The sequence below is a fragment of the Myxocyprinus asiaticus genome, chromosome 37 (genome assembly GCF_019703515.2).
Source record: "Myxocyprinus asiaticus isolate MX2 ecotype Aquarium Trade chromosome 37, UBuf_Myxa_2, whole genome shotgun sequence".
Classification (NCBI taxonomy): Eukaryota; Metazoa; Chordata; class Actinopteri; order Cypriniformes; family Catostomidae; genus Myxocyprinus; species Myxocyprinus asiaticus.
The window spans coordinates 35,385,241-35,408,771 of record NC_059380.1 but is presented as its reverse complement, the minus strand read 5'-3'; the positions used below and the strand labels follow the sequence as shown (position 1 = coordinate 35,408,771).

At 38.3% G+C, this 23,531-nt stretch overlaps 2 protein-coding genes across 7 annotated transcripts; both read left to right on the top strand.

The window, feature by feature from the left end:
- Window positions 1-371: 371 nt before the first annotated feature.
- LOC127427912 (ubiquitin thioesterase OTU1-like) lies at window positions 372-9,560 on the top strand. Of its 3 annotated transcripts, none has more exons than XM_051675848.1 (3): window positions 372-450; window positions 1,445-1,669; window positions 7,312-9,560. In XM_051675848.1, the coding sequence occupies exons 2-3, from the start codon at window positions 1,462-1,464 to the stop codon at window positions 8,007-8,009; spliced, it is 906 nt and encodes a 301-aa protein (XP_051531808.1). In that variant the 5' UTR covers window positions 372-450; window positions 1,445-1,461; the 3' UTR covers window positions 8,010-9,560. The 3 variants fall into 3 exon arrangements, with proteins under 3 accessions (XP_051531808.1, XP_051531806.1, XP_051531807.1); XM_051675846.1 differs by having other exon boundaries at window positions 435-716; XM_051675847.1 differs by having other exon boundaries at window positions 450-499.
- A 2,967-nt stretch (window positions 9,561-12,527) lies between these two features.
- On the top strand, window positions 12,528-23,055 carry zgc:158258 (uncharacterized protein LOC791186 homolog). Of its 4 annotated transcripts, none has more exons than XM_051675757.1 (5): window positions 12,528-13,250; window positions 15,109-15,194; window positions 15,402-15,547; window positions 16,881-17,082; window positions 19,697-23,055. In XM_051675757.1, exons 3-5 carry the CDS (start codon window positions 15,464-15,466, stop codon window positions 21,094-21,096), a joined length of 1,686 nt encoding a protein of 561 aa, XP_051531717.1. In that variant the 5' UTR covers window positions 12,528-13,250; window positions 15,109-15,194; window positions 15,402-15,463; the 3' UTR covers window positions 21,097-23,055. The 4 variants fall into 4 exon arrangements, with proteins under 4 accessions (XP_051531717.1, XP_051531715.1, XP_051531716.1 ...); XM_051675755.1 differs by having other exon boundaries at window positions 15,402-15,568; XM_051675756.1 differs by lacking the exon at window positions 15,109-15,194 and having other exon boundaries at window positions 15,402-15,568.
- The last annotated feature ends 476 nt before the right edge of the window (window positions 23,056-23,531 follow it).

The window sequence follows — 23,531 nt, the reverse complement described above, 5'->3', positions numbered from 1 at the left end:
GAGAAAAACACCAGGTAAAAAAGTATGAAATATTACACATCAAAAAAGCTTTCAAAAATAATTTAAGAATGCACATTTTACATTCATAAGATCTTTGGTGTTCTTTGAAAATGAAATGGTTTGAATGTACTGCTTTATTTCTGTTTCTAAATAAATAAATAAATAAATAAATACATAAATAAATATGGGCTTTTGATTACTGTATTAGTGAAATCCAAAAGTACAGAAGTCTATCCAGAATCCAGTTGTGTAAAAGGACAATCCCAAAAAATGTTTTTGTATTTTAAACCTTTTTAAAATATACTTTAGCTGGGTGAAATCTAACTTGAACAACTCTTCCCTTACATTTCGGTGCAGTGTTCGTGACGTAATGCACAACAGGTGTGACGTAATGCGCATGTTTCTGCTCGGTCAGCGTGTCAGTTGTTGTTGTTTCAGAGACGGTCAGTGGTGAGTGAGTTAGCATCGGCGAAACTGCAAAATATCCGGGAATTGTTCAGTAAATAAGACCTATAAAAGATTCCTATTTTTTTTTATTTTATTTTATTTTATCAAGAGTATATATTTATAGTGAAAGAAAGTGTACTTGGAGTGAGATTTATGGGATTTAAATATCGATAAGCCGAGTTTAATAACGTTAGCTGCTGCCATTTGTTAGCTAAGCTTAGATTGCTGTCAACTTTATTGACATTTAAATTCTCTCTGCTATTGCTTCGGTGAGCAAAAACAACGTTACAAAGCTGTCATTTAGTAATGATCTAGGAATATGTTGTTTGTTGGTTTATTTAGCTATAGAGCTTTTGTTTTGCCCATCTATACAACATAGTTCAGTTGACTGTAAACTCAGTCCTGTATCTCTATTGATACTGTTATATATTTCTAATATAAAAAGAAAAAAAAATCATACGTTTTCTGTATATATTCATAGATTGTAATGCCTTTGAATTTTTTTGTATGTGGCAAATTATCCTAGACCAGTGGTTCTTAACCTTTTTTTTAATGAACGCCCCCTACATTATTCCCTTGCTCTCAGCGCCCCCTGGCATCCTTTCATCGCTCCCATTGAGAACCCCTGCCCTAGACCATTGTATTTGACCACTGAATTGTCAAAAGCTGCCTTAGCTTTTCAAAGATCTACTTTTCCCAATGAATTGGATTGAAACAATAAATTGGTCAATTTTTATTGTGTGCATTTTGTCAGTTTGACTCACTATTATTCCCTAGTTTGCATTTTTCACTTTCATGCTTTCTTAGATTATCCTAAACAGGCAACGCTAAATTGATATCTGAAGTTTAATGTTAAGATTGTCTGTATGGCCGAATATGACAAACTACAATAGCCCCATAATCATTCCCTATTTCATTTGTGATCTTCATGTACACTGGATTATTTACCTGCCTGTGAACATAACTTCAAATGCATTTAATGTCTAACTGTGTTCAGAACTGAACAGGCAGAGGATGCTGCGTCTACGTTGCAAGGCCAAGAATGGGACCCATCTAATGCAGGGCCTTACACACCAGTCTTGTGTTCAGGAGCTGAAAGACAAGATCGAGGAGCTGACAGGAATACCATGTGATGTACAGAAGATCATGGTGGGCTATCCCCCATCCAACCTGGATCTACACAATGGCAAAGCCCACCTTAAAGACTATCCTATCAAATCAGGTTTGCATTTTCCTTAGCATAACATAGTCACTTCAATGGATTAATTTGAAATTAGTGTGATGAATCAGATGATATTCGGCTGAAATTTTCAGATTATTGCCAATGGTCAATAAATTTGCTTGTTACGCAGATTAAAAAAGATGTAGGCATTTCACCTAGTGTCATTTCCAAAATCTATTGACAGCCTTGTGTCATTTCCAAAATCTATCGACAGCCTTGTCAATAGATAATGCATATTTTCTGTTTTCATATATCATCAGCGATTTTGAGTAAATAATGTGTAAAGTAAGTGTTTATTTCAGCAATTATGTCTATAGGGTTATTCCATGTCAGATCACAGAAATGATGAAAGCCAAAATATAAAATGCCATGGATGAATATTTACTGAGTAATCCATTATTTTTTAGAGGGGGGTAAAAATGACAATTTTCTTCTGTGATTGTGGAGCAAAACTGCTCGTCAGAAAATAACCTTAAAAAGGTTATGGCATCGTTTTATTTTTGCGCAGAGATTGGTAAGTCTTTTACTCAAACCAGTTGACTTCAGCACCCCTTGTTGCATTATATGTGTAACACAGCCCTTTGCAGGGGTAGAAAGGTGGAAGCGGGAGCTGGCTTAAACACTAACGAAAACTTTATTCACTCTTATACTCTGTTTGGACTTTTCAGCTGTAGCACACACACAGATTCAGTTCTCTGTCTCCACTGGGCTTCTTGTCTTCCCTTTATCTCCCCAGCACCGCTCACTGAAACACATAACAGCTGTTAGAGAAATTATACACAGGTGCGAGTCCTTCCCATTCATTCTTCCTGGCCTCTTGTTTCAATGGCGGCGCAGTTCCAGATGTTGAATGATGCAAAAATACTGAACCAGTGATTGGTTATAGCGCAGCTAGTGGTTGGGATAGACACTCCATTCACAAACCAGCGCTCTTCCACACCCCAGTCACCACAATATGATGTGAGTCCATAAATGGGAATAAACACTTTTCTGTGACTATAACTCCACAGGTATTAAACCTCATGTTGTCTTCCAGTCATTTTGACCCAAAGAGGATTTTCTTTTGCCTGAAAATGCTTGTTAATGTTATCCTATTGGATTAAAACTTTCTGAATTTGTTTACACAGGGTATCAAAATGTCCCCCCTAAAAATGGCTAATTTTCTACATATTTTATGTTTTTTTCCCCCACTTTGTTACACTTTTGGTGTTCCCGGTCAAAAATGACCGGCCTATTAAAAATTGCTTATAAATCTCTCGTTATGACCAAATATTGGATTAGATTTTTTTTGTCAACTTGTTTTCTTTCAGTTAGCACAGGTTTTGTATTTCTTTTTGAAACTTACTGATCATAGGTCTCATTGCCCTGAGCTTATGCACCTCATTTTTGAATGAAAAAAAAAAAGCATTATTTGTGGATAATTTTGGCAATATTAAGTAAAATATGAAAACAGTCTGTACTATTTATCTCAATAGTGTGCTTTAATTTTTAACCAGGAAGTTGGTTTTGAAATGCTTTTATTTTGTACAAAATGGTACAAAGTCCAGAGGTGTAAAAAGTACTTAGAAATTATACTTAAGTGAAAGTATGGATACTGAGCGAAAATTTTGCTCAATTAAAAGTCCAAGTATCTAGCCAAAAACATACTTGAGTGAAAGTAAAATAGTATTCATATTAAATTGTACTTAAGTATTAAAAAGTAAAAAGTAACTTTTTTCCTAGCTAGAATGAAATCAAGAGAGGAGATTGTGTGAGAAATGATGTTGTTAAATTCGACTGGTTTGATGAATCGCCTTTTTGCTGTCTTCGACAACTCATATTTCTCTCCCAGTGGCATTCGCAACCTGGTCAAAGAATCATGTTACAATAACTACATGTTTGCAAAATGATTTTTATGTGGCCTGTTATATGTAACGTGGCAATTTCCTGGTGGAATGAACACTAGAGGCGCTAAAACAACAATTATTTTGTCCCCTTTCACTCAAATCATGAGTAAAACAGCAGATTATCAGTTCATAAACACTTATTTTTTGCTCTGTTCTTCACACAATGCTATCTTATGACATATAAAACACTTAACACTTTTATAGCACGTGACTAATTTTAATGTTTACATTAACCAACTACATTTACAAGCTTGTTTAAGTGTTATCGAACTGTGCGGTAGCTCAACTGATAGAGTGTTGCATATGCTATACAAAGGACCGGGGTACGAGTCCTGAAGAGCATGCTAGTCGACACGTGAGCCAAAAGTGTTATAGAAGCACCACAAAATGACGTGGTTGTTTCAGAAATTGTGTTAATCATCTAACATTAGCTTTTTATGACACTATCGATTAGGTTTAAGGTTTAGGGTAGGGAGGTAGGTTTTCTTGATTTAAATCTCGATAGAACATGAACCTTAAAAACCTCATTTGTTCAGGAGACTCACTTATAGTGCCACACAGTGGACATTTTACTTTGAAACTGCACTGAGATATGGAATGAACCACATCATTTTATTTTGCAAAAACGTTGCCACAGGGAGCATGGGAGAAGGCACTCACGAATTGCGGTGTCAGTGCACCCAGCCCCTTGAGACATAGAGAAAGATAAAAAAAAAAAAAAAAAAAAAAATTCAATATAAGCTTCAGTCCAGTAAGGCAAAATAAAATGATCTGCAAAAATGTAGTGAGTACTTTTCAAGTTTAAATAAAATTGTAAGGAGTAAAATATACTATTATTTCTTTGGAAATTTAAGTAAAAGTGCAAGTATTCCATTTAAATTCACACTCAAGTGAAGTTCTCATCCCAAAAAATAATAATTAAGTATAATATTTAAGTATTTTTACTAAATTACTTTACACCCCTGACAAAGTCACACTTGTGGTGTTCCCTGTCAAAAATGACCCGCTATTGAAAACGAATGGGGGGATCAAAAATAAGAGAAACTGTGTAAGAGAGTGTTCAGGAGCATGTTCATCCATTAGAAGAGCACATATGTGCATGTGTGCTTGCAAACATAAAGGCCTCGGGCATGTACACACACACACACACACACACACACATGCGTACGAACAAACACATGCACACGTACACGCACAAACTCTTGAGTATTACATGCTTTCTTTTCCACAGAGATTAACTTTATCCTACCCTGAACTCCATCCAACATTCACAAACACACACACACACACACAAACAAACACACACTCTCTCTCTCTCTTGAGTAGTACATGCTTTTTCACAGTAATTTTATCCTACCCTGAACTTTTTCCAACATCCATTCATCCATCCAGCATTACCACACACACACACACACACACCCCTGAACTTTTTTTGCCCAACAGTGACCCCTCTCTAATAGAATCTTTCTTTCATGATCATTCTTTCATCACACCGTTCAGACAAAATATTATGACAATGTGTTTTGGAATGTTCCTGCTCTCACAAAGAAGCAGATCAATAGCCGCTTTTCTAGGGCTATCAACTGGCCAGCCGGGGCCAATAGCTGGTGCCAACATCACAGACCTTGCCCATTTCACAAGCCAAAGGAAATCTCAAGCTGAGGTATCATGTTATCTAGAATATCAAGTTTATATTGAATGTAAACATTAGCCAGCTAGCAAGATAAATTAGCAATAACAACTCATCGACTGTAACTGCCATGGTGTTCTGAGTGGTCTCTCCACTAACAGCGGGACGATGTCCCAGCACACCGTGTATGAAAGTTGGATACATAATCCTGACAAGTTCGGCGAAACTCCGCCTTTGACATTGTATATGCCTCAATACCCGGTTGGCCTTGTTTGGCCCAGAGAAAGCCCTAAGAAGGCACGATGAAGTTCGCCGAAACTCCGCCTTTGACATTGTACATGCCTCAATACCCGGTTAGCCTTGTTTGGCCCAGAGAAAGCCCTAAGAAGGCACGATGAAGCCTCAGAAGTGACAGCGGGAACGCAACTGGCCCTGGCACACACTAGCACGCCCTCATCTGCCCCGATAGATGAGCACGAGAGGCACTAAGAAGGCACGATGAAGCCCCAGAAGTGACAGTGGGAACGCAACTGGCCCTGGCACACACTAGCACGTCCTCATCTGCCCCGATAGTGGAAACGCGGCTTATGTTTATGTGTATACAGAAGCTTTACCACAGCTAAGGTATATAAAGCCTCATAGGGCCTTGCTCATCATTCACATTGTTGCAGCACAATGGCCAAGTGGTTTTCTGTGCATGAGGCTCTTGATAACATCCTTGATCATGACACTAGACCACTTGCCCTGGTTCATTTAAAAATAAAAGTCTTGTTTTTTGTGATCTTCCCCATTCATTTTCAATGGCCAGCCATTTTTGACTGGGAACACCACAAATGTGACTTTCTGCCATTTTATTCACAAAATAAAAGTGCTTCAAATCAAACTTCCATGTGAAACATTAAAACAAACTAGTGTGTAATTTTTAAACCATAGATGTTTTCTTATTGTTTTTAAAATAGTCAAAATAACCCATAAAGAATGCTTTTTTCACTCAAAAACCGAAGTATATGATCTCTGGTCAATGAGGTCTGTGATCAATAAGTTCCAAAAAGAAATACAAAATCTGTCCTAATTGAAAGAAAAATATTTAATCCAATTTTTGGTGATAATATAGCATAATTTTAATAGCTTGGTCATTTTTGACCAGGAACACCACAAGTGTGACTTTGTGCAATTAATTACTAAATAAAAGTGTTTCAAAACAAACTTCCTGTTTAAAAATTAAATCATACTAGTGTGATAAATAGTACAGCATGTTTTCATGTTTTGTTTAATATTGCCAAAATTATCCACAAATAATGCTTTTTTTCACTCAAAAATGAGGTGCATAAGCTCAGGTCAAGGAGCCCTACGATCAGTAAATTCCAAACAGAAAAAAAACCTGTGCTAATTGAAAGAAAACAAGTTGACAAAAAGATCTAATCCAATAGGCTGGTCATTTTTTACCGGGAACACAGCACAAGGGTTAAATGTACCCTAATATCCTTTTATATTCTGGTTCAGAATAAACTGTAGCTTTTTGTATCTTTGTTATAATGTTAAATTTTTTTAATATTGTTCTAAACCAGAGATGTGGGGCTCTCAATGTGGCTCCATTCCAATTTTTTGTTTTTTTGTGGTCCAAAACCCAAATGTGGGTCACATGGCAAGAAGCTAGATTTTCTTGTCCAACAAAACAATGTCTGAAGTACAAATAATGTTAAAACTAGAAGTGTATCTTTTATTTATTCACATAAAAACAGTAATGTCAGTATCTCAACAAATCTCGATCATGCCTTGTGACTGGTGATCCAGTTTTCGACATTTGGTATTTCATTCACCAGTAAAAAATGATCAAAAAGCCAGCATAAAATTTAAGCCGGGGACTTCAGGTTGAATTGACACGGAATGACCTATATATTTTTTTTGCTATCATTAAATTACGTTATATATATTGGAAGTATACTGGTCATCGGCCACCCTGCTCACTATATATGGGTATTGCCATATCAGTTGACCACTATCTGAAATGGAATAATTCTGTGTTTATAAAGCCATTCATGTGTATTTAAGTTTGGCATAAATAACAATGTGTACTTATGATTATTGATATTTATGTTGTTTAATGTTGGCTTCCTTATGGACAGGTGATACACTGATTGTAGAAGAGGAAAAGAACAAACCCAAACCCCAAGCACAATCCACTGTAACCAAAGGTCCCAGTCTTGACCTGGCCCCTGTTCTAGAACGCCGGGTCGTCCCTGCCGACAACTCTTGTTTGTTTACCAGTGTAAACTACGTAATGGAAGGCGGTGTGTATGACCCAGCGTGCGCCTCTGAAATGCGAGGACTCATTGTGCAAATTGTAGCCAGTGATCCCACTGGGTACTCAGAGGCTGTACTTGGCAAGACCAACGAGGACTACTGCGCCTGGATCCATCGCGATGACACCTGGGGGGGCGCCATTGAGGTCTCTATACTCTCAAAGTTCTACCAGTGCGAGATTTGTGTTGTTGACACTCAAACTGTACGTGTCGACCGATTCGGTGAGGATGCGTGTTATACCAAACGGGTGCTGCTCATTTACGATGGCATCCATTACGACCCCCTCCAAAAGGTGGTGCCTAATTCAGACGTTCCACCTCAGACTGTGTTCTCCAGCACGGACGACATCATTCTGGCACAAGCGCTGGAACTGGCAGATGAGGCACGGAGGAAACGGCAGTACACAGATGTAAACCGTTTTGCGCTACGCTGCATGGTGTGCCAGACTGGTCTGGTGGGGCAGAAGGAAGCAAGGGAGCATGCCAAGGAGACCGGACACACCAATTTTGGGGAGGTGTGAAATTGTTCGCTTTGTTAAAATCACCCCCACCTTTACTGCGCCACTGCCACGCCACTTGACATGGTACCCTCTCCTTCACTGCTGCCTGTCCCGGCTCAGTACAGTCCTCTACCTCACATTGTTTAGCGGCTTCTGGAGACTTTTCGTGTAGAGTTCCCCAAGAATTCAGTATTATTTGAAGTAGTGTTTAATTAATTTGTTGCCTGACTTGAAAACGAAACTTCAGTTCAAACCAAATTTTAAATGGATTCGCCACTGATTTAAAACTTAATACTGTTTATTATAATAACTTAAAGTATTATCTCACGTTTAAGGAATTGCTCACCGAAAAATGAAAATTCTGTTCACCGAAAAACGAATCATTGTCATTAATCTTTTTACAAATGGACTTCAAAGTGGTTCAGATTGTGGCAAGAAATGTCCAAAATGCCGCTAAAGAAATGCCTTTCATTATCTCTAATTTAATCTTGGCATTGTTGTATTTATATTACCTATGTTATTAAGGTCATATCGCACAGCTTATGAACAGTGTTGTGGCACTACATAAAATCTTAAATTTACTGGCTCCATTGTACCTGTTACTTGAAAGTCACATAGATCAAATGTTGGCTAAGATGAGATGTGTCCGTTTCTGAATTCTCGATGCGGTTTTACTCACACATTCACATTCTGAAAGCATGGAGCTGACATTGATGTGGATAACAATGGTGCTGACTGTAGAATCTCACTGAACTGCTTAGTGAATATCTAGACCTTTTCTTTGACGGGCACTTCAAGATTGTTTTATGCAAAGTGTTTACTCTCTCAAGTGGCTATGAAATATTGTAAGGAAGAGTGATTGTTGTGACTTATTTTTAATTTTAAGTGGAAAAATGTGGCATATTAAACTTTTTCCTGCTGAGTGTGCAAAGACACAATTACAGGGGCGATATTGAAGTTTTAGGAACAAATTTAGCATAGCAAAGTGTGTATTAGTGTGTGGATGAACTTTAGAGGGAAGAGAAATTGTAATACTGATGATATTCATATGATTGGGTATTTACAGTCAGGTACTGTCTACAGTTGTTTGCTGGTTTGCAGCAGATTTTTTTTTTCTCTCTCTCTCAAGATATGGTGCCATGGTAAAGCCAAAGGACTGTTGTTTTTATTTTTGCAGTGGTTTTTCTAAATTGCCGTGATCAGTGTTGTAATCGCACTAAGGTATCTTTGAGTGAGAAACTGCATGCACAGCGCTCACTGCTACAAAATCACTGTTTTTTGTGGGTTAATGATAAATAAACTTGAATTGAGACATATTCTTGTGTGGTTGCCAAGTGAACAGTGAAGTGTTTGGCCCTGTTCATAGTAAGCATCACTAATTATTATTGCTCATACTTAAGGCGCAGTCATATTTTCCTTTGCACTGCTAAATTACATGGGTAAAGAATGCGTGGACAGATGATAAGCATGTGTGAAACCAGTAAAAAACTAATTGCCAAGCAGCCTCTTTTAAATGCATTTAGATGCACATACATGTGTGAATTTGTATTTGATGACATTAAAATATTTAATCCCTGCATTTTGCCTCTATATGTTCTTGCATGTTTAAGAACACAGATAGATTTAAGCCGGATTTAAAGATTTAAGTGCACCAGATAACACTGGCTATAATAAAATAGCATATTCAACAGAAATGCATTTAAACTACCTTTATGGTGAAGCAGCTGCCATTTTGGTTCTTTTTACCGGACATTAGTGATGGGTCGTTCATGAACGAGTAGTCTCAGAGAGTGATTCGTTCATTTTGTGTTGGCTGCGCATGTGCATCGCGCAACCTCTGTTCATTTGTTATGTGAAAACCACATAGGCGCTGTAACAGAAATGATTAGTTCACCTTTCAACTCTTTTGGTCGTTCGTTATTTTGTCACGTGACAGCTGTATATGCTATGCACATACGGCTGTCTTGACAAAAGATGAACAACCCTGACAAGAAGATTCCAGAGGTGAACTAATCATTTATGATTCTTATAATTTGTCCTTGGCTGCATTATCAATTTTTCCTAATTGGGACTATAATCAAAGTTTGCGCAAGTAGACGTGTTAGGGGTGGGATTTGGCTATTGAAAATGTAACATTTTAATTTAATTCTGCTTAAATGAACGAAATGACTTGAATAAAGTTTCATTCATTTTGCTGAACAAGACTCAAAGATCCAAGTCAGTAAAATGATCCGATCTTCCCATCACTACCGGACATCACGACAGTAAAGTTGGTCCCCCAAATATTTGTATTTTAGTAAAGATAATAATGACAAATACTTTTTAATTTACGGAGTTAGGATATGGTAAATTTCGTGAATTATTTACAATAATCAGGGCTCTACATTGCGAGCATTTTACTCACATTTGCAAGTGAAAATGACTGCTTGCGAATGCAGAAAATTATTTGGGCTCACGGTGCAAGTAACAGCTGATCTAGCGCCCAAAGTTATGAACTTATTATTGCAGCCTACCATCGGAATAAAAACTCCCTATTGCATCTCCAAAACAAAAGGGAGTGAGAAGTCAGGGGAATGCAGAAGCGGCCCGCCACGAAGTGCTGCTTTTACCTGTGTGAATGCTTGTTGGCATGGCTCCGTCCACTGGACCAGGTCTGGAGCTCCTGTTTTAGTGAGATTAGTCAGTGGGCTGGTGATGTCCGAATAATTAGGCACAAACCTTTGATAATAGCCAGCCAGCCCCAGGAACTATCTCTCGGGCAGTTCGCAGTCACTGCTGTTTTATCAATTTGGGGCTGCACCTGACCATAACACAAGTGGAACTCCAGATACTATACCTCCACCTGCCCAATTGCGCACTTCTTCGGGTTTACTGTGAGCCCCACTCGTCGCAGTGACCTAAGAATGGCCCCCAGATGCTAGATGTGCCACTGCCAATCGTGAAGTGATTGGCTTTTAGATTCACCTCCGGTCTGAGCTCCTCCCTCTCCAGAACTACCATCATCACCAAGGATATGGGTACCGCCTCTCTCCATGGTTTTAGTAGGTTGAGATGGTAAATCCGACGTGCCCCGCCCCTATCCGTACGCACTACCTCATAATCGACTTCCCCAAATTGCCGTGTGACCTCAAAGAGCCCTTGCCACTTTGCGAGTAATTTTGAGCTCGATGTGGGCAGTAATACTTTATCTCCCTGTGCAAACTCCCATAGCCGAGTTCCCTTATTATACAGCCGGCACTGACTTTCTTGCGCCTGTAGCAAATTCTCCTGTGAGAGTTGCCTCAGTATTTGAAGTTTTGCTCTCAGGTCAAGAACGTATTGAATTTCATTTTTGCTCTGAGAGGGTCCCTCCTCCCAATTTTCCTTTATGACGTCTAACACGCCACGGGGCTTACGCTCATATAACAATTCAAATGGGGAAAACCCCGTGGAGGCCTGCGGGACCTTTCGCACTGCAAATAACAGGGGTTCGAGCCACTTATCCCAGTTCTGAGCATCTCCGTGCACGAACTTACAAATCATATTCTTTAAGGTCTTATTAAATCGTTCGACCAAACCGTACGTTTGGGGATGGTACACGCTTGTCCTAATCAATTTAATACCCAATATTTCATACAGCTCGTGTCATGTACGTGACATAAAAGCCGTGCCCTGATCAGTGAGGATTTCTTTCGGAATCCCCACTTGGGAGATAATTTTGAAGAGTGCCTCCGCAACACTACGTGCCGAGATGTTGCGCAGTGGCACTGCTTCTGGATATATCGCGTGCGTAATCCACCAGGACAGCTCTTTGGTATCAACAGCTGGGTTGTATTTTCATTTGTCCGAGTGTCCTGTGTCACTCTATACAACTGATCTTTTATAATTGAAAAATATGGATATATGAGTGCGATGCTTAGCTGGAGACATTGACCATCAATTACTTTCACATGGTCAAACACGTGCATCAGGGTTTTATCTCATGACTGCTCTAGCTGGAATTCTCCTACGGGGACTTCCTTAAGGGCATGGGAGGATGACACCTCCCCTTCCCCAGCATCAGCCTGATGCAGAGCAGCCGCAGACGGCCCAGGCCACGCCTCCCCAGCCAGCGCTTCGCACATCCCACACCGATTTACTTTCTCACAAGACTCATCCACACACAACCTCTTCAATAATGATTGAAAAGCCAGTCAATTAGTTCCCAAAATTAACAGATGGGTGAGGCGAGGACTAACCACCACCTCAACATTATGATTTGTACCCGGAATATTACCATGACGGTCACTATAGGATAATCATGAATATCCCCATGCACACACCTCACCTTCACATGATTATTTGCCTCCAATGCCCCATTTTGAACCAAGCATTGATGAATGGAGGTTTGATTTCAACCTGAATCCACCAAGGCTTGGTATGTATCCCCCTTAATACTCACGGGTATTTGGTATGTCCCTGCCTGATCAGGGGTGGTCTGTGGGGTTTTAGCATATGAGAAAGGATGTACAATTTTTATTATTAATAACTCACATTTAAAAAATAAAATACAAACGCATTTATTGCAGAAACTGGAGTATGTGGTATGGGGCCATGATATACCCCTATTGAGTGTCCCTTATTTTACAGTTTCAAAATTGTTGTAAATTTTGTGGAGTAAAACTTTTTTAATGTGAAAAAATTACTGAGTACACCTTTAAATCAGACTGGATTCGTCCTCTTGAAATAAATGTCTAGTTTGGCATATACATTTGCTGCAGTGATGTACAGACAGCAAAATTTGAGACGCTAAATAGCACAACTACAAAATTACAGCTTAACCAAGCGTGTGGTGTATGAAACATAATGAATCCCAGTTAGGGAAACGGGATCAGTACAGTTCCAGTTGACTGGGATTAAACTAATGTTATTTTAAGACACCTTTAACAACGCGATTAACGAGGATTTGGCTGTGATCCTCTTTAACGTTTTCTGTCATCATGTTTTTTTAGGAACGTGAGCAGAAAAACAAAGTCGTTTAATTAATATACATAGTAAGATTTATATATCAATTAATTATCATTTAACTGTAACACTAAACGATCGTTTTATTCACCACGCTAACCGGTCTGTTCTCTGATTGGCTGTTTCCGGAAAGAACGAAGATGATTGGTCAAACTTTTCCCGTGTACTGAGACGCCACACAGTAAATCGGCTCCGCTTGTCCACACCTACCAGAATCTGTGAAGCACCTGTACGCTTATGGATTGCTGAGTTGTCTTCCAACTCTACTCTGCACTGGAGGTAAGCTTTTTATTATGGATTGCTTTAGGTTTGATAAAACATTAATGCATATGTGAGTATTTAATAAAGTGGAGGGCAAATAATTATAGAAGGTTTATAAGAAAGAACAATTGTATGTTAATGCAATCAAACTTTTGGTTAAATGTGCTGAATCATGTCAAATGAAATGGGATTTGTCACGTTTTTATTCTTTCAACATATTCAGCTGTAATTATATATATATATATCTCAAAGGAAATAAGACATTACAAAGAAATCCTTTGTTGGATCTGTAATTTTCTTTAGTGCCTTATCTTACCCAGGTATTGAAAAACTGGAATTCAATTCTAGTGCAATTTGACTCTGAGCCCTTAGAGCAGATAACACAGATCAGTTTTCTTTCTTGTGCAATACTGGTCATGCACATACTGTAATAGGCTACTTTGGATGAGATCCATTGTGAACTTAAGCACAAATAAGTTTGTAAGTTCTTTTGTAGAAAATAAATAAATATATATATATATATATATATATATATATATATATATATATTAGTTGGTGTTATGGCCATTAATTATGATGGACATATATTCTCTAGAACTGCATAAAAGATTGTTATGGCCATTCAAAGTGCTTATCAGTGTAATTGTAAAATGACTGAAAATCTGAATTACTCTATTACATTATAAAACAAAAGGTATTTGGTTTATTATGTCTGGGCATTTACCTCGCTGTATTTACACAAAAGATTGCTTTTTTTTTTTTTTTAACAAATCATTTAGACATTTAAAATCTTAAATAGCCAAAACCCAACATAATTCCTTAATAGATTTGTATCTATTGATGCTTATATAATTAACAGAATTAAAAATAGCATTAAACCATGCTACTGCATCTGCCTTTACATTTGCATACAATCAGACAATATATTACACTGCTGAAAGACAAAAATGTTATCATCATCCATGTCATATTCAAATGTAAAACAATGAGTGTTTTACATGACAACTGATAAAGCAAAGTGTGTTTATAGCTTACATGCAAACCAAATGACCAGATTGATTGATTTAAAGGAATAGTTCACCCAAAAATACTCACACTTATGCCATCCCAAATGTTTTATTTTTTTTTTGTTCTGTTAAACACATTAGAAGATTATTAGAAAGATATCTCTGCTGTGTTGAGCCACACAATGCAAATGAATGGAGGCCAGAACTTTGAAGCTCAGAAAAGCACATAAAGGCACCATAGAAGAAATCCATAAGACTCCATTGGTTAAATCTTTGTCTGCAGAAGCAATGTGATAGGTGTGGATGAGAAACAGATCAATATTTACAATAAGTCCTTTTTTTTTTTTTTTTTTTACTATAAATCTACACTTTCACTTTCCCATCCATATTCTTCCTCTTTTTTATTTTATTTTTTTTTGGCGATTCGCATTCTTCGTGCATATCGCCACCTACTGGGCAGGGAGGACAATTTATGGTAAAAAATATTCTTCTAAAAACCTTTGTTTGTGTTCAGCAGAAAAAAGAAAGTCATACACATTTGGGATGGCATTAGGGTGAGTAAGTGATGAAAGAATTTTCAATTCTGGGTGAACTATTCCTTTAACTTGTCCTTGCCGAACTTTATAAGGTATTTCATACGGTAAAATTAGAAGCTGGAAAAGGTGGAATTCAGGTAAATTGGGCCATTTTGACATTGAGATGACTGTCAAAAAGTGGCCCATTTTACCAAAATTTTCCCTAATGGTTGAAAACATTTTCAAACTAGTTATAAGTACTAAATATTCAAAGTTACAACACAAAAATTGAGATAAGCTGAACTTTGTTTAGCATCTTATGAGCTGTATTTAACTGTGTACTCTGAATTACAGGTCAAAGCTTACTTTAGCTTAAAAACAAACAGATGATTCATTGTCTTCCATTCATGCTGAACTTGATCCAACTAGAAAAGCTTAGTGTAAGTGTGCTGCAATCTCCGTCACATGATCTGATCAATTAAAATACTGTACACACAGATACAGAAATAGATGCAGCTATAATTCCTGGCCATCCTTTGCTTGTTTGGGATCAGATTGTCACTGATTGCTTGAAAATGGACTGTTTGCACTATGATTGTTTGCAAGAGGCTCAATTTGCATTGATATTTTCCTACTTGTACTTTTAGGGGACATAACGTTTCATCTACGCTGTTAGAGCACTGGCAATTTAAAGTTTGCATCATTTGCAATGCCCAAAAGTGACGCATGGCAAGATGGCAATGCCCTTGACACGATGGGAGAAATGGACAGTACTGGCAGCTGCGACAGTGTGGTCAGCTTCAACTCGTTCTTTGTGAGATATATTTTATTTTATGAAGATATTCTGTATGTAATGTTAAAGGGATAGTTCATCCAAAAATGAAAATTCTCTCATTATTTACTCACCCTCATGATATCCCAGGTGTGTATGACTTTCTTTCGTCACCTGCACACATTTGAAGAAAATTAGAAAAATATCTTAGCTCAGTAGGTCCTTAAAATGCAAGTGGATGGCGATCCGATTTTTGAAGCTCCAAAAATCACAGACAGTCAGCATTAACGTCATTGATACGACTCCAGCGGTTAAATTAATGTCTTCTAAAGTGATATGATCCCTTTTGGTGTGAAAAAATCTAAATATTTAAGTACTTTTTAACTCTAAATCATCGCTTCCAGTAAGCTTCATGAGAGGATGGAGTTCAAGCGGTCTCTCGTGTGACGTTTTTGTGTTGCCATGATACAGAGGTAATCTCATGTTCTCCACTAAGTTTAGACATCTAGGATAAGCACACAAGCGCACCATTGTGAGTAAAGAAAGAGATAAATACAGATCTAAACCGAAACCAACCAAGCTACTGTACAGTGTTCCTCCTCTGCTGTAAATTGCGCTGCTCTTGCAGCTGTGACTCACATGCGTCAGTTCTCGCGTGTTTCAAATGCCAATGCGATTACGTCACATACGCTTACCGCTGCAGAACAGACACATGATTTAGTTAAAAAAAAAGTACTTAAATATTTATCTTTTTCAACTTTACAAGACATTAATTTAACAGCTGGATTTGTATGGATGACATTTATGCTGACTGTCTGTGATTTTTGGAGCTTCAAAAGAGAAGTCTCCATTCACTTGCATTTTAAGTACCTACTGAGCTAAGATATTTTTCTATTTTTCTTCAAATGTGTTCTGGTGAAGAAAGAAAGTCATCCACACCTGGGATATCATGAAGGTGAGTAAATAATGAGAGAATTTTTGGGTGAACTATCCCTTTAAACATCAACATGTCCATAGTTAATGTAATGATGTAATACACCTGTAGGAACTGACTTCATACATCCGCAAAAAAATCACCTTGGGACCAGTTGATTTAAAGTCATTGCAAAAATGGCTCATTGTTTTTTTTTTTTTTTTTTTTATTTATTTTTCTATTTTTTTATCTAATGCAATGACATTCAGACATTTTTAGGTATGAATTGAGTGTGCAAATTCTTTTAGGGGCCACCGTATGTATCCAGAAGAAGTTGCTGAAACGTGGAAAATCTAATAAATGCACATGTATATCTGCAAATATTACTATTGATCAACTAATTGCACTCCCTCCAGTTTCACATTGACTGATGTGTTTCAGAGTGATGATAGTCTGGAGTACCTCTCTGCTGAAGAGAAGGCTTGTCTCATGTTCCTAGAGGAGACCATTCAGTCACTGGATACAGAGGATGACAGTGGACTGTCCAATGATGAGTCTGATAAATTGCCAGCTCGAGGAAATGTGGCTACTAAAGCAGCCCACCTCTCAGCGTCAATAGGACTGAACAAGCTCTCTGCTCAAGGTGTGTTGTATTTCTGTAGAATTTGTAACTTCTTACTGTTGTCAAAAAAAAAAAAAAAAAAAGAATGTTCCGGATTCAGCAAAAGCTTAAGGAATAGTTCACCCAAAAACGTTTATTCATGCTTATGTCACTCCAAACCTGTATAAAATGAAAAATGAACAAACTCTTCACACAAATATTTGGCATACAATAAAAGTAAATAGTGACTCCAGGCTTTCAAGCCCAAAGTACACTTTGGTTTTGAAGCGAACACTTAGTGTCTGCGTACAATTGAAAGCTCGCCTTTCAAAGTATACTTCATTTGACTGTGCGTGCATAAAAACAGGTGGTTGTCACATGCATGCTATGACTGCAGTGAGATACTGGACTATTTCTCTTCAGGAGTTTAGACCCATGAAGATGCCTTTATTCTTGTTTTATGTCTTTGTTCATCTTCCAGTGCTTCTTCGTGAAAGCAACGGCTGAACTGTGAGTGTTGCCACCTTGTGGGCCCACTAAGTAATGCAAATAATTCCAGCCGCATGCACATACTACACGTTCAGAATATGCACGGTGCGAATTACATTGTTGCTTGGTGTCGCTAGTGGGCATTCCTACTGATGTCACTCTAACATTATTGGTGGACTGCACGTCTGGCCATAGTAGCTTTTGAAATGCTGATTACAGATTATACTGCCGGTAAAACTAAGATATCATTCTAATTTGACAAGGAATCAATTGTCTTGCCTCTAAAAATGAACATTCCGCAAGGGAGAGCGTTTTATATAACATGCAGCAGTGCTCGTTGCATCATATCATTTAACAAGATGAACAATCAATAAAAAATATAAATCAAGCTCACTCAGAATGCTGACAGTATCTGACACGGTTTTCCACACATTATTGTTTTATTATATCCATGCATGTAGTTACAGACAAAAGATATAGTACAGTGAAATCCCTCACAAAATTAATAACTTCTCATCCGTCTTGCCTACATTTGTGTCCAGTTTCTCAGACTCACAGCAGACGGATGCATAGAGCTCCACTGCCTTCTCTCCCATTGGTAGTCGCTCCCAAATGTTGTTCATTATTTGCATAAAGTTAAACTTTTCTCATCTTTGTCGTGTCGCTTGCCATGCCCACATCTTGTTGCCAATAGTCACTGTTGCTCTTGTCACCGGAAGTCACTGTGCTCTCACTGAAAATGAAGGAGATTGTGTCGCTTTGTCACTCCGTGGTGCTTGCGGTGTTAATGAGGCTTAAGAAAAATCAAAGAAAATGTGACGACTCATGCACTATATTCCAAGTCATTGAAACCATTTATGGCGAAAAGCTGTGACGATTTTTGAAAAGTTTTCTTTTGTGTGACTTAAGAAAGAAAGTCATGCGGGTTTGGAGTGACAATAAAGGACGTAAATAAGGACAGAACTGTCGTTTGTGGCAGTCCATCTGAATAAAGGTTGTAAGACACTGTTTGGTGATTTTTAAAAAAAAAAATTCTTTTTAAGTAGGGTACAATGGGGCTAAAGGCTCTGTGGGGTAAAAGTCTCCTTTGATTTTATTTTCTCCCAAAACACAAAATAGCATCAAAAACTACCATGGGGGGAGTAAAGATGCTGACTACCACCTCTGGAGTCGCGAGTTCAAATCCAGGAGGTGCTGAGTGTCTCCAGCCAGGTCTCCTAAGCAACCAAACTGGTCCGGTTGCTAGGGAGGGTAGAGTCACATTGGGTTAACCTCCTCGTGGTCACCATAATGTTGTTCTCGCTCTCGGTGGGGCATTTGGTGAGTTGTGCGTGGATGCCGTGGAGAATAGCGTGAAGCCTCCACAAGCGCTATGTCTCCGCGGTAACGCACTCAACAAGCCACGTGATAAGATGCGTGGATTGACGGTCTCAGACGTGGAGGCAACTGAGATTCGTCCTCCACCACCCAGATTGAGGCGAGTCACTACGCCACCACGAGGACTTTGAGCGCATTGGGAATTTGGCATTCCAAATTGGGGAGAAAAGGGGAGATAAAAAAAACTACCACAGGACTTTCCTAAACACCTGTTTGACACTATGAACAGCAAAATGTTCCTCTTCCATGAGATAATTACGTGTAATGTCTAAATGTTGATTTTGAAGCAATTTGATCTAATATTTAATATTTTTTAAATGTTGTAAATTTATTTTGAATAACCATTATCTTAATTTGTAACTCAAAAAAGCATCTTGCTGTCTCAAAAGTATTTGCATAAGTTGACAAATTGTGCCCTATAACTATTGCCATTTTACACAAGTAAGGGAGCCTTTTACACCAGGTGTGGGGTAAAAGGTTCCCTCACCACCTTTAAAAAAAAAAAAGAATTGTATTTAAAACAACCTTCTGTTGTTATTTCTTTTCACACAAATGATGTTGCTCCATCAATATTCAATTAATAATAAATGTATTTCTTGAATTTTGAGACACTTTGTGACTAGAAAAAAAAGCAAATTTTCCTTAAGGTGTGCCTTTAGCCCCATTTAGCCCCATAATTTTGTATTTGTTAAATTTGTTTTCTGTAGTAATCTACTAGATGGCATAAAGGCTGTTGATAGAGCTTTACTTGTCAACCCTATATTTTTTATTTATTTATTTTGGCTTGTAGACATTCCCAAACGCCACTCTGAGGGTCCATTATCATCTGGCAGCACAGTGCAAAATGACATTCTAAACTATATGGTTCCTACTCCATTTGTCCTGGCAAACCGAAACGCGCAAATTCCAGCCAGACCTGGACTGGTTGAATCCTGTAAAAAGGAGCCACCCAAAGTGAAGATGGCTTCTGAAAGTCCCAAACTGTGCCAGGAAGCTCCACGGGTTCCTTCAGAGGTCAGTGTAGTTGTAATACCACCTCCACATAAAATCAAAGGCAACAAAGATACAGTCATTGAAAAACTGAATGACCCGAGACCAGAGAAATTGCCCAGTAGAGGGCCCCTGTCTTATGAGGGTCTGGTGTACCTGCGCAAGAGTGCATCAATGCGGAAAACCCACGCAGATGAGTCTAAAACTGGAGAGAAGGAGGTTTCTGCAAATCTTCATCTTTCAAATGTGGGAAGAACATCTGGATCCAAAATCCTTAGTCAAAATTCACAGGCCATGGAAAGTAGAAGCTCCAAGCCCATTCCCCCTCCTGTGGCGCCTAAGCCAAAAATGAAAACCCCACAAAAAGCGCCAATGAACCAGGAAGGAGCCACAACCCCCTCGAACATGCCTTCCTCTGGCATGTTACCAGTGGATAAATTAATGAACCCAGAGAAAGTGAGACTAGAGGCTCTTTGTAAGTTGGGTCTCCTCAAAGAGGAAACATCTAATTCGAGGCAGCACATGACAGCAGGACAGAACCTAACATCTCAAAAATTGAAGCTTTTACAATCCCCAACGAACTCGGTGCAAAGTCAGACTACAGGTGAACACCTTCCATGTATCACAGCAAGAACTGCAGAACTGATAAACCAACCAGTGCAGAGTTGTAACCCTCTCCACCAGAGGTCCGTGAGTGATCTTTGCACAGCCCCTTCACGTCCACAACGTGCCAGTATTACTTCAGTGGGGAAAGCTGCCACACTGGAGTGCACTGGCATGGGTGGACAAAGTTGTACATCCAATCATGGATCCTCAAGTTCTATCAACACAGACTTAAATACAGTTTCTCAGAATAAACATTCTTGTTCTTCCCCACATGGAACCAAAAACCACCTCAAAGACACTCAGAAAGATGACAATGAGTTCACATTTGGAAAGGCCGAAGAGTTGGGGCAAGTAGCCTCAAATACATTTTCTCAGAACCACCAGTCATGTTCTTCTACACAAGGGACAAAGAACCATCTCGGAGACACTCAAATGGATGCCAGTAAGTCAACACTCAGAAAAGCCCAGCAGTCGAAGCAAGTATCCTCATCCCATTCCAAATCTCCACATGTTCGAGGACTGAATGTGCCAGTGCACAGCATTGGAAAGGATCGGAGAGAGGCACTACGAAAACTAGGGTTGCTGAAAAACTGAGGGTTGTTGACTGTATCTTACACCATATCAACACCTGATGCAAGCAGCGTGAAGCATTGTGTTAAAAGCAAATCGCTCCCATTGTAATGAAGGATTCCGTCCACACTGAATGTGACTGTTGCATCATGTATCGGCGACAATTTAAGACCAAAACACACTCTAGGCAAGTACTTGAATGCAGATGCTTATAGTAAATACATAATCCTGCAGTTCATAACACAACGAAAGTACGCATTGGCAATACATTGGCTAAGCACTCACATCTGCATACATGTACTAGCGTAAAATATGTTTCTGACCCTACGGACACCCTGTTCTATTTTTGACATGCTGCATGTGCTTGGCGCTACAGCTTATAGCTGATTGTCCATGCATATCATCTTTCGCTTCTATGCGTCCAGAGTAGAAAGCCTCAAGCCGTTGAGATGCGACATGATGCAACATCGGTTGCAACGGGTATAGAACAGGGTGTTACACAAAGGTAATAAAGTAAGGCACTTTTAATTGATAAATTATGACTCTAAATAATGATCACCCCGATGCCTTTGCCAAATGCAGCTCTGAAGATTAACATATGTTTTATTTTCCAGGTGACTTAAATACCTTGAATTTCAAACTGGCTATATAAGCAGATTAGCAATTAGTCTTAAATTAGCCTTTGGTGTTGTTGTTGAAGGCCTGCTCTTAATCAGTCTTTTATATGTCTATATCAAGCCTATTTTGCGATCCAGTTTTACACATTGTTTCAGAAAATCAATTCATGCTTTTTATGTACTGCAAAAAATAGTTCGTAATGAGTTTTTAATTAGTCCTTTTGGAGTTGTTTTCTACTAGAAATATCTAAAAATGCTTTAAATAAGAAACATTTACAGTTATTTATTTATTTATTTATTTACACAGCATAATATCTTAAAGGTACATTCTCTGAAAATAAGTATTAATGTCAAATGCAGTGTTACATCTTAAGTAAGTTTGTGATGTTTTAAGGATTTTTTGATATTTGTACTGGAAAACAAGTGAAAAAGACTGATTAAAAAATTAAGATTGCATTTTTATTTTTTTGTGGTGCAAATACTTGTTGAACTCGGAATCCTGGTTGTCTGTACCACTGCCTTCACTTTCATAGATCATCTATCAGTCAAACTCCTCATTTTACATGCCGGTCAGTGAGATCTGACACAGCACTTCAGTGGATTAGCGCATTGTCTTGGGTTGCGCTAACAGTGTATATGTTACCTGTCCTCTCAGATTCATCTGTCATTAAAGTTCTTTATCTCAGAATGTGACCTAGTTCATGACTTACACTGAGAATGGCTCCTTCTGTTTGGATTGACCCAGTTAGCAGTTGCCCTTTCACAATGATCCAAGACTAGCTTGTCTATTTGAATCACAAACTAAACAACAACAATACCTAACCTTATTGCTAACCTTAATCTTAAGAGCTTGCAATAAAGGATGGCAATGGTTAACAACAGACAGAAATCAACAATATAATCATAAAATGTCATACCTGTCTTTGTTTTATTTTTTGTCATTGCATGGTTGCTATGCTCCATTTAATCAGATACAAATGTAGTGCCTGAATCATAACCATGTCTGAGGGCAGTGATTTGCATAACCAATTGTTTAAACGTTTTCAGTTGGAGTGCTTGTGGTTGATAGTCACACCGCATCTGATTGTATCATGGTGAAAATATAGTGCCTGAATCATTGCCAAAACTTTTAGATAAATAAAAATACATGTAGAAAGTAAAACAGGATATTAAAATTGCTCTGCTTGTTCAGCTCAACTAATGGTTTGAGGTGGGACTTTTTCTTTATACAACCAAAGGAAGACAAATTGTGTATTCAGGAAAGTATTTCGAAACATGGGTGTAGATTTAGGTAGGGATGACAGGGACATGTCCTTACCAACTTTCAGAAAATCTGAAATTTTCCAACCAATATTTGGGCAATTTTACCACTTAGAAAATACTTTAACTTTATACTATGTTTTATTTTCATTTTAATGACTATTAAAGTTTCTCAGTATCGTTATTCATGTATAAATTATTGTCCAACCGCTTCTAAAGCAGTGCATAAATGGGGTTGTCACGTGGCATCTGTTATTTTTCTCAGCGCTATTCAGGTTGCACCAATCACAGTCATTTGTGATTACTGCAAATCATTTTCTGGAGATTACACCGCAAAATTTATTTTGTATCTTAGGTCTAATTCTTGAAATTAATAGATTTTATAAGCATACTTTCCACGTACACGTTTTCTGTCTAAGTCAAAAAACATCCTGAGTTTTACGTGCAACCCAATGGAGGATTCTGGTTTTACGGGCGGTAACCACCCTCTTGAGGAAGACATCTTTGAATTTGAAAGACTGTGCCAGGTAAAGGTCTATTAATGAAAATTTAATTTCAGATCATCTTAATTGTGAGTGTAAA

Excerpts from the sequence above, each read along its gene's own strand:
- LOC127427912 (XM_051675848.1), top strand. The coding sequence starts at position 1,462 with ATGCTGCGTCTACGTTGCAAGGCCAAGAATGGGACCCATCTAATGCAG. Across the intron at positions 1,670-7,311 it reads AGACTATCCTATCAAATCAG|GTGATACACTGATTGTAGAA; the intron begins GTTTGCATTTTC and ends CCTTATGGACAG.
- zgc:158258 (XM_051675756.1), top strand. The coding sequence starts at position 15,464 with ATGCCCAAAAGTGACGCATGGCAAGATGGCAATGCCCTTGACACGATG. Across the intron at positions 15,569-16,880 it reads TCAGCTTCAACTCGTTCTTT|AGTGATGATAGTCTGGAGTA; the intron begins GTGAGATATATT and ends GATGTGTTTCAG. Across the intron at positions 17,083-19,696 it reads GAACAAGCTCTCTGCTCAAG|ACATTCCCAAACGCCACTCT; the intron begins GTGTGTTGTATT and ends TTTGGCTTGTAG.